This window comes from Lottia gigantea (assembly GCF_000327385.1).
Source record: "Lottia gigantea unplaced genomic scaffold LOTGIsca_157, whole genome shotgun sequence".
NCBI classification, from domain to species: Eukaryota; Metazoa; Mollusca; class Gastropoda; family Lottiidae; genus Lottia; species Lottia gigantea.
The window spans coordinates 451,378-463,593 of record NW_008707910.1 but is presented as its reverse complement, the minus strand read 5'-3'; the positions used below and the strand labels follow the sequence as shown (position 1 = coordinate 463,593).

Here is a 12,216-nt window from a genome sequence, read left to right as displayed (position 1 = left end):
CAAAACAAGAACTTACATTTAACGGACAGATTCGCCACCCGTTTGACTAAATCGTTCATAGTTTAGTTTGAAGTATTTTGGAAAGAAATGTGCGATATTCGTACATTTCAAGTACTTCTGATGACATATATATATATATTCATGACCCAAATCAACCTGAAATTTCAGAATTTTGCGCAATCGGTACTGCCAAAACAAATCTTTAGAGGTTGGATAAAGTCAGCAGTTTCGGACTAAATTACCAGTATTGTATTGTTACATTTTGCATAAATTCATAACATATAGGCCTGTGTATAGTTGAAACAACTTGAATGAAAATTTAGCAAAATATAATTACTTATCTGAATTTGTTATTTACATGTATTGGTTTATTATTTAGAATTTCTACTCGATTGTTGTTGTTATGTTATGTAAACTATGGTGAATCCTTTCCTCGAAGCATAATGAATAAAAGCTCGTGCAATATTACTAGTCAGTCGAGTCTACTATGACAAAAGGGGTGATGACTACCACAAAAATACTATTCTACAAAAAAGACCTAATAGGATTATCAGAATATCTTTCGAATTCCATGATTTTTAATTTTGAAGCTACTTATAAAATACTGTTTAAAATGATATAATTAAGGCCTAAGACTAGAATTTGAAAAAGAAGAAAGGAAAATGGTAATTATTAATTGTCAGTGTGAAGCTGAGTTGGTTTTGTTTTGTTTATTGATTTCTATTACAAATATTTTTACAACTTATGTCATAATGCTTAATTATTTTGGTTAAAGCAATCTTTAAACAATGCTCCAATGTCAGGCTATTACCAACTGCATCCAATAGCCAACTTTTGTGTATTACTGCACGCAGCCATTCGATTAGAGTGTACACTGGCGATACAGCCAATCAGAGACCACAACATAAAGACCAAAGAAATTATTATTGTTTACATAGTATATGTCGAGGTCTCTGATTGACAGTATTTACTAGCGTACAATCCAATCAAATTGCTGCATTTACAAACTTCCGCAATATAAAATAAGGCAGCTATTGTAGTCAAGATATTAGACGCAGATGTTTTTCAAAAAAAACTACGGTTGTCTCAGAAAGCTTTATTGATGATTCAAAGATATAATTTTTGAGGTTTGTGGTAAATGTGATTGTATAAACTATTTGTGGAAATCAGCTCACATCAATAAATGTGGTATATCCCTTTTAGATGAAAATGTGGTACAACTATCTATTTTGGTAATCACTTCTCTTAATGGAATTATAGTAATTTGCAATAACTGTGGTAAAAATCCTATGTTTGAAATTGTGGTAAATGAGCTCACAATTGTATTTGTGGCAAAATCCCTGTTGTGGAAAAATATTGTAATCAATTTGCTTCTATGAAAACAACAGGATTTGTTTGCTATCACAATAGAAGTAAGCAAATTTACCACAATAGGGATTTTTTGTAGTGAAATGACAACTTTTTCATGTGATAAGATGAAAAAAACAACAATACAAGACTAATGTGGATATTTTGATCATTTTATTGCTTTCATGAAATGATAAATAAAATGTGAAAAATAAATAAATAGTAAATACATGTAAGTGCTTAATTCATTGTACATTTTAATATTTTGATTTTAGATTAGGATTAAAAGAATTGTAAAGAAGTTTTCTAAAAAATTGTGTGTATAAGGGACACTGATGGCATCAATTTACAACATTCCAATGTTCAGTCAGACGTCTGTGGTTCTTGCAATTCCATAAAAACTAAGTGTTTGATGACCTTACTGATAGTAAAGAGCTATATGTGATAAAAGTATATTTTTTCATAGGTGAGTCTATCAAACACTTAGTTTTAGTGGAATTGCAGGAACCACAGAGGTCTGATTGAAAATTGGAATGTCAACAATGCACATAAAAATATTAGAAAACCTCTTTATAATCCCTTTAAATTTGAATATTTCATTTTAATGTATGTTTGGATAAATTTATTCTGATGTAAAATAATAATATTTTTGCAAATCAAATTTGGCACAAACAGTTGGGCAAAGTTCATTTTTACACAGTAAATTCAAACTTTGATGTCTAAGAAAAACTAACGAACATAAAAGAAATATTGAAAATTTACTAATTTCATTAATCTAACAAAGAAACACAAGAATTGAACAACACATTTTGATTTCATTGGTTTTTTTCATAGGGCTGAGTTTTGAATAATTTCATTTTATTTCAGTTGTATTTGCAAACTGTTCACGAGTTTACCAACCACTGACTAAATGAAAACCAACCCAAATATGATTTACATTTTCTCAGTAATTATGAGACAGTTTTAAGCTGTCTAAATGCAAATAGGTGAAATTAGCGTAAAATTTGTTCTTCTTTCAATTTTGGAAAGCTTTGAACCTTATCATGCTATCCAAAATGTTATTATTTTCAAGGGGTTGTAAAGAGGTTTTTAAATATATTTATGTGTATTCGGTGCACTGATAGAATCAATTTACACCATTCCAATTTTTAGTCAGATGTCTGTGATTCCTGCAATTCCACTAAACCTACATGTTTGATGACGTTACTAATCGTTACTTTATGTGATACAAATATATTTTGCGATTAGTGACGTCATCAAACACTTAGTTTTAGTGGAATTGCAGGAACCACAGACATGTGATTAAAAATTGGAATGGCGCAAATTGATTTAATCATTGTCCCTGATATACATAAAAATTAAAAAAACATTTTTATAATCCCTTTAATAAAAATGATCAATTCTTCCATATCAAATTAATGAAGAAATTTTTGATATTTGAAATTTTCAGCTAAATTAAAAAAAACCTATATACAAATAGATTCAAAGTAAAATGTAACACAACAAATACATGATTTTAAACTATCTGTTTAAAATATTATAATTCTCTCTTAAATATAAAACTAGAAAAAATGCAAAAAACATAGAATTTCTGAAATAATACTGTCCATCGTGGGGTGGATATATAATGATTATTATATGGTGTTGTCAATATTATAATTTCTATATACATACATAGTGTAGTCTTAAACTCAAACTACAAAAGTCCAGCGTCCCATTTTTCAAAAAAATCTTGCTATAAATTTTAATTTTTTTTGTAAGTTCCTTATTTCTAAATGTAAAAATTTCTATCATAATTTTTTTTTGAAAAACAGTGGCTCAGATCAACATGTAGCACAATATGAAATAATGTAAATTTGTAAGGGTATTCATCATCTGTAATAACCACATATGAGAAAATTCATAAAAACCTTGAAGTGATGATGGTTTAACTTTCCATGTTATGTTTTTATTAAATTACTGTTGAACCACACTTCATAGTTAAATTCCAAAAAGTGTTACTGATAGCTGAAAATTAGGCAATTATAAAGATAGTCATATCCCTTTAATATTAAAGACACACTGATTCAAATTGATCCTGTGAAATTTTTTATGATAAACACGGGTAGTTTTGAGTGACAATGCACATAGTTTGAAATTTTTTAATCTAAATTTACTGACCATTTTTGCTACCGGGATTTTTCCAATAATGGCAAATAAAGTGTTGATGAAATGAAACATTTCTTAGCAGATTTCTTCTACATTTTGTGTTTTACACCAGAATATTAGTATATAAAAGATAACAATGTTGCTATATACATGTACAATATACAAGGGGCTGAAAGAGAGGGGAGGTGGGGGTTATAAAATCTGTGGGAAGAGGTGGGGCGTTATCACTAACAAGTAACTATAAAGTAATGATATTTTGTGATATGATATGACTATTTCATCTACAAGTCTCTATTTAACAATAAAACTATATCATAGTATATTTTACTCTAGATTCCTATTCAGACTTTAATGTCAACATTTTTAAATTGCATTGAATTTTCTCATCTTAATTGGGTAAGCCATTAGTTTCATCAGTTAATATGGCTGGTGAAGGATTTATTTCTAGATCAAGGGTAAGACCTTATGGAATTTTCTCGTTATCAATGACAAATCAGGTTTTGAAATTCAAGGTAAGAATAGTTTACTTTATATTTAGGTAAATTAAGTAGAAAGTGAATGCATGCCAGTTATATAAAGCACTGTTTCAATGACACTAAATCCTACCCTTGTAGTGAACTGTTCTTGATGTCCAGGTGTGCATTAATTATACATTACATATCTTTAAAACAGGTAAAATGTAGAAATATTTGGCAGTTTTACTTTTTTCAAATTATATTTGTACTTAAAGCTGATCTTGGTAAAATGAACACATTAATTGGAAGACTTAAGAAGGTCAATTAAACTTAAAATAATCCGACAATTCTGTTTATTTGTCTATCATTTTATTAACCAATCAAATTATTATTTTTTCTTAAATGCTGATTTGATGAAGTATGTCCTTTACACTAATTTAAAGTCTGAATAGAAATATAGTAAAATACAAATTTAAAATTAAATCTAAAATGTGATTTCACAACCATCAAAGCCAGTGAAAAATGTACAAAAAGGGTTAAAAGAGTACATATAGAACTTTCTGTTTAGAAGTATATTTGATGACAATTTAATGTAAGAAAAATTGCTGAACACAAATTTTCGTGACAAATTGTGATACTTTTACATTGCATTTGTCAAGGTACCATTGCAGAACTCAAATATTGTGATAAAATTGTGATACATCTACATGTATCATTGTCCATATACTAGAACCGAATATATAGTGATGAAATTATGATACATGTAAGTCAAAACAATCGTGATGCTTGTACCATGTACATAACCAATAATATTGTTATAAAATCAAGGTACAAATATCTTAAGTATATTTTACCTTTTGTTATAAGCTGAGATATAAGTATCACGAAGCTACAGTTCGTGATTAACAGGCAACAAAAAAATCAGTAAGCAATATTTTGTAAAAGATTTGTTACACAAGTACTAATCAACAGTATTTGTGATAACATTGTGATAAATGTAACATTCAACATTAAATTGTGATCAAAGCACCACTGTAATTGTCTTAAAACTTACTTAACATAACAATTATTTGTGAGAATCCTTTTTTTGCCCTTAACAGTTTTTGAGACATTGTCCTGGGCCAGTTACAAGTTCAATATTTTTGTTTGCAAAATGCAAACCAAATCATAATGGCATCATGACTCACAACATGTTTACTAAACAAAACACATAAACAGAGAGAAATTTGCCTACAAAGGCTTCACAGTACAAACTGTAGGATTCATTGTATTTCTAAACCATATGAGCTTAATTCTAGCTCTTAATCACAATTCATAGTTCTCTGCTGGCTGGCCATTACATAGGAACATCTCATGTCAAATTCTTAACTTGTGGTATCTGGGAGCTCTACTGACAGTAAGTGTTGAACAAATGGTTGAAAAAAGCCCTCCTGAATTAATCATTATTTTTGGTAGCTATATTGAGTATTATATAAATAACATGAAGGTGGTGATATCACAATGAAGTAGCACCAATATATAATATAATGATATGAATTATGCATAGTTAGTGGATAGTAAGTTTCTCTACACTAAATGACCCCGTAATCTAGGTTCTGTACTCTGATTTCGTGATCCTGATGAAGTATCTGGATGGGGGCCACTATAATGAGGATTTGAGACAATATTTGGTGATAATGCATCAACTGTTCCTGAAAAATAAAAGAACAGATTCCTTATTAAGAGACCCTTATTTTTTTATCAAACATCACTAGTATCATCAACAGAATCAAGATCAGTCCTAATTTTAACTTAGATTTGTCTAAGAAGGGCCTACTCGAACTATGTAATTCTTGATTAACTAGGCTGTTGATGTGGAAGCACTTGTAAGTCACATAAGTCAACTTGATGTTTATAATCATTTGCTTTCTATTCAGGGCATAAAGTATTTTGAGAATTGCAAATATTTACCAAAAAAATTGCTAATGTAAGCTTATCTTATTAAAATACTCATATTTGTAGCTGGAAATTTTTCAATCAACAGTTTTGAGAAAATACTGGTCCATTTTAGTTGACTGGAAACAAGACATGACAAAAGAAAGACTTACCTGGTGGAGGTGCATAGCGTGGAGGTAGATCCTGAGGACCGTAATTTCTGGCAGGAAGTGGTGGTAAGTTGTCCCCTAGTCTGGTACTTGAGGTACGTACTGGGGGAGGGGGAGGTGTTCTCTCACATCTACTACTAGGACGGCTTGATGGTCTATCAAACATTTCTGTTACGCTCTAAAATTTTACAAAAAAACTGGCTTAGTTTTGATATATTTCAAAGACTATACTGCAGTATGTTAAAAATGCATTGGGATAAATAATGAAAGATGGATCTAAAATCAGAGAGAAAAATTTGATCTGTAGCAGCTTTAGGAACACAGGAACCAAATTTCACAACTACTGATGAGATTTATGATCGCTTTTATAAAAAACTGTGATGCACTCGCTGTTCCACAAAAATTTCTGTCGTAGGGCTGATTCTATTTCAAGGTACACAATTGCTCCGATGATAATCCACCTCCCTACCAATATTCTATTATTAATACTAAACTTACTTTAGGTCTATTATCTACACCAGCTGATGGTCTATAATAAACATCTTGCATTGAGCCTTTCCTAGGTAATGCTACCTGATATGGATCTGAAAAATTGAAACAAAATTCAAATATTTAAAAAAATGCCAAATGGAATAAAATCGTACTAGAAATTAGCATTCAATAATGTTTCTTTTTTTTCCTTACTCAATTCATATCAGGAATGTTCTGAAAAGTGATACAGATCAACTGATAAAGCAACTATACCTTCATTCCATTGTTGATGATCATCATCATCTAAATCTGTATAAGGTCTGTTATAATCTGGTGGTCTAGATATATACATAGCATCTCTATTATCTAGATATTCTTGTCCCAGCTGTAAATATAACATCATAATATATTAATATTCAGAACAGTGATTTCAATTTCCCTAACTAGTGTTCCTAATACAAGCATGGTTTGTACCACATAAGACCCAATATTAAAGGGTTTTTTGTTGTTGATAGAAACCAATACAATTTGCATGATGATCGAAGTCATCCATTGCAAGAAGCAAAACCAATATCATCTATTGAACAAGTGTCAAGCTAACTCTACTCAACCGGAAAGTCAAGTATAAATTACAAAACAAAACAACAGAATCTTACATCATAATTGGGTGGATAATCATCATAAAAATCTTCGATATTTTTATCACAAGTACCACAACTTCTTACATCATCTGAGGCTGATGGTGGATACATAGTGTGATCTACTTTATTCATACCATATAGTTCTAATGTATTAGTATGACTTGTAGTATCACTTACATCTGAAACAATTCAAATCAACATACAATTTTGCGGGAATTTCTAAATGATAATTCCGAAATCTGATTGGTTCAATAAAATGACCTATCAGATCTAGTAAATAGACATTAATAGGAGAAACTTGAGTGAACTGGTTTAAACACATTTTTTCTTAAGTTGTAAAGGTCATTAGCCATGACAAGTACAACTGACAAAGGTGGCCTTTGGGCAACTGATGATGCATCTCATCAAATCTGTAGTAGTCGATATGAATTCAACTCTTTTATCAGCAAACTGATGTTTTGCAAAATGGTTGATCATATCTTCTTAAAACCAAATTTTCATATAAATAACTGTCATAAATTTTGCAAAACAGTCAGAAAGAAAGGACAACCAGGTTGTTGTGGGGTGAAAATTATAAATTTGAAAGACAGACATATCCGTTGAATACCATATTAGATGACCCAATGTAGGGCAGATTCAGATTTTAATGGTTATTAAAAGACAACAAACCTTCTAATCTCTTCTTTCTTCTCCTGACAAAAAATAATATCAAGCCCACATTTAATGTTAATAAAAATACAGCAACTATACAAACAACTAATATAATAATAATAGGCACTTCTTCTCCATTCTGTAGAGTTGATGTAGATATATCTTCTGGTGGAGCTGAACCTATAATCAAAAAGGTTGCTTATCAAATAAAAAAGGAACTAAGATTTTTTTTTAAAGAATTACAGCTAATTTCTAGAGGATCCAGTCTTCCAGTTGGCCATTGCCAAACCCCACTAGCATATGTCTTCTTCTTGGATTGTGACTTCCAAAAGATTGTTGGATCTTAGACTTTTCAATTGATTTGATTAAAATGAAATGACATGAATGGAGTTTTACATCCTACACCTCTGCACCTTATTGGGCAAGTGAAGACGAGCAATACCCTGCACTGTGCAGGTAAATTTTGCCCGGACAGCAGCATTAGCCTTCTCTTTTTCGATTTTTATCTGTCAAAGGATCTTATTATATAGATCATGAAGTCAGAAGCTCATCAAAATTATTTCCTGTAAAAATAATTAAGAATTCTGAAACCAGGCAATTAAATATGATTCCCCAATGAGATTAAGAAATAAAACTTACTAGATGTTTTAGCTGTAATGCTGCTAAGTTGATATGTTTCACCTAAACTATTAAAAGCTAATACTGTTAACTGGTACTGTTTACCTAACTCTAAACCTAAACAAAATAAACAAATATGATAATGATATATAGATAATATCAATAGTTGACAGGAAATGAACTAGGATATTGTCCAGTAAGAAGTATTTACAAAAAAAGTTATTAACCTACCGGTGAGACTTATGTGACAGTATTCACCTGCGAGACAGGTATTTATTAGTAATTACTGTGAGACAAGAACTTATCAGTTGTAATGACTAAGAGAAAAGCATTTACGGGTAATTATCTGTTAGACCTGTAATTACCTGTGGGACAAGCACTTACCAGTAATTATGACTGATATCAGTAATTACTTGTGAGACAAGCACTTACCAGTAATTACGATTGAAACAAGCATTCATGAGTAATTACCATTGAAACCGGCAATTACCTGTGAGCCAAGAACTTACAAGTAAACTTGTGTGACAGTATAATACATTTACTTATCAGTAAAAGTATCAGACATGAACTTACTAGTTCATAAGACATGTACATACCAATAAAAGTATAAGACATGAACTTACCAGTAAAAGTATAAGACATGAACTTACCTGCAATTACCTGTGAGCCAAGAACTTACAAGTAAACTTGTGTGACAGTATAAGACAAGTACTTATCAGTAAAAGTATCAGACATGAACTTACTAGTAAAAATATAAGACTTGAACTTACCAGTAAAAGTATAAGACATGAATTTATCAGTAAAAGTATAAGACATGAACTTACCAGTAAAAGTATAAGACATGAACTTACCAGTAAAAGTATAAGACATGAATTTATCAGTAAAAGAATAAGACATGAACTTACCAGTAAAAGTATAAGACATGAACTTACTAGTAAAAGTATAAGACATGAACTTACCAGTAAAAGTATAAGACATGAATTTAGACATGAACTTACCAGTAAAAGTATAAGACATGCATTTATCAGTAAAAGTATAAGACATGAATTTATCAGTAAAAGTATAAGACATGAACTTACCAGTAAAAGTATAAGACATGGACTTATCAGTAAAAGTATAAGACATGCATTTATCAGTAAAAGTATAAGACATGAATTTATCAGTAAAAGTATAAGACATGAATTTATCAGTAAAAGTATAAGACATGCATTTATCAGTAAAAGTATAAGATATGAATTTATCAGGAAAAGTATAAGACATGAATTTATCAGTAAAAGTATAAGACATGCATTTATCAGTAAAAGTATAAGACATGAATTTATCAGTAAAAGTATAAGACATGAACTTACCAGTAAAAGTATAAGACATGGACTTATCAGTAAAAGTATAAGACATGCATTTATCAGTAAAAGTATAAGACATGAATTTATCAGTAAAAGTATAAGACATGAATTTATCAGTAAAAGTATAAGACATGAACTTACCAGTAAGAGTAAAGGTGGTAGATGAAGGTGGTTGTACATCAACATAAATAAAGCCTCTACTATCTATTTCTCTATATCTAACACGAAATGATGTAGGTAAACCACCATCAAAACCAGCTTTCCATGTTAAAGTTATAGAATTATGTGTAGCATTAACAAATTCTATATCATAGGGTGGATCTGGTTTACCTGTAACAAAAGAAACACATTGGGATTAGAAAGAGGAACTTGTTAGAGGACTGCAATAAAAGGAGTACAGTCCTTTTACATAAAGATATTTATTTTTTTCAAGTAACATACTGTAATGCTTACTTTCGATTTCAACGATCAGCATAAAAATGGTATCAAATGAATAATGTTCATCAGTAGAGAGATTCAAAGTAGTAATTCAAAACAGTTTAGTGTGTATTCAGATTTACTGTCTGATTTTTAAGGTTTTATGTTATTCCTGATAACCTTGACCAGATTATGTCACTATTTGTAAGTCTGTTGGTATGCAATCTTTGTAATTTGTCTAAGAGATGATAGTTATCACAAAGCTCTAAATAACTTGAGAAAAAACAGACATAAAAATCCTAATAAGCTTATTTCTGGGGATTAAGACTCCTTAAAATAGTAGGAATAAAGTCTACTTACTTGTTCCATCTAGACTGATATCAAAAGTATCTTGACCTTTCTCATTAATAGCTGTACATTGATAGTTACCATAATCTCTCTTTCGTACATCTTTTACTTGTAGTATGTTTTTATAATGTACTGATTTAGTCTTGGTGGTTGAGATAGAATATTTACTCATTGATGTATCAATAGCCTGTCCATTCTGTTAATAAATAATATATTGTTTTGGTTTGTTCATTGGTTGGTTGGTTAATTAATTAATTGTTTCTTTATTTTCTATTTTTTTACTTCTCAATTCATTGTTTGTCCACTCTAAATACAATAATTGTTTGTCCACTCTAAATACAATAATTGTTTGTTCACTCTAAATACAATGTATTGTTATTCTTTGTCCATTCTATGTACTACATATTGTCATTGTTTGTCCATTCTAAGTACATGTTATTGTTTATCCATTCCAACTACAATATTGTCATTGTTTGTCCATTCTAAATTCAAGATATATAATATCATTGTTTGTTGACTCTAAATAAAATATATTGCCATTGTTTGTCAATTCTCAATTCAACAAAATTTTCCATTTAAAATACAATATATTGTCATTGTTTGTCCATTTCAAGGTTAATAAATTTTATTCAATTATTACATGTTGTTTTCCATTTAAAATACAATATATTGTCATTGTTTGTCAATTCTCAATTCAATATAATTGTTCTTTCTAAATAAAATATATTGTCATTGTTTGTTCATTCTAAGTACAATATATTGTCATTGTTTGTTCATTCTAAGTACAATATATTGTCATTGTTTGTTCATTCTAAGTACAATATATTGTCATTGTTTGTTAATTCTCAATTCAATATAATTGTCCTTTCTAAATAAAATATATTGTCAATGTTTGTTCATTCTAAGTACAATATATTGTCATTGTTTGTTCATTCTACGACAATATATTGTCATTGTTTGTTCATTCTAAGTACAATATATTGTCATTGTTTGTCAATTCTCAATTCAATATAATTGTCCTTTCTAAAAAAAATATATTGTCATTGTTTGTTCATTCTAAGTACAATATCTTGTCATTGTTTGTTCATAGACAATATCTTGTCATTGTTTGTTCATTCTAAGTACAATATATTGTCATTGTTTGTCAATTCTCAATTCAATATAATTGTCCTTTCTAAATAAAATATATTGTCATTGTTTGTTCATTCTAAGTACAATATATTGTCATTGTTTGTTCATTCTAAGTACAATATATTGTCATTGTTTGTTCATTCTAAGTACAATATATTGTCATTGTTTGTTCATTCTAAGTCCAATATATTGTCATTGTTTGTTCATTCTAAGTACAACATATTGCCATTGTTTGTTCATTCTAAGTACAACATATTGCCATTGTTTGTTCATTCTAAGTACAATATATTGTCATTGTTTGTTCATTCTAAGTACAATATATTGTCATTGTTTGTTCATTCTAAGTCCAATATATTGTCATTGTTTGTTCATTCTATGTACAATATATTGTCATTGTTTGTTCATTCTAAGTACAATATATTGTCATTGTTTGTTCATTCTAAGTCCAATATATTGTCATTGTTTGTTCATTCTATGTACAATATATTGTCATTGTTTGTTCATTCTAAGTACAATATATTGTCATTGTTTGTTCATTTTAAGTCCAATATATTGTCATTGT

The 12,216-nt window shown here is 29.5% G+C and overlaps 2 protein-coding genes across 2 annotated transcripts; one reads left to right on the top strand and one right to left on the bottom strand.

The window, feature by feature from the left end:
* Positions 1-9,090: 9,090 nt before the first annotated feature.
* Positions 9,091-9,915, bottom strand: LOTGIDRAFT_141176 (hypothetical protein; the record flags this gene model as incomplete). Its single annotated transcript, XM_009050871.1, has 1 exon — positions 9,091-9,915. A coding segment is annotated over one exon (825 nt), but the record flags the coding sequence as incomplete, so codon positions are not given.
* A 1,944-nt stretch (positions 9,916-11,859) lies between these two features.
* On the top strand, positions 11,860-12,216 carry LOTGIDRAFT_86802 (hypothetical protein; the record flags this gene model as incomplete). The annotated part of the gene is made up of 1 exon (XM_009050870.1): positions 11,860-12,216. A coding segment is annotated over one exon (357 nt), but the record flags the coding sequence as incomplete, so codon positions are not given.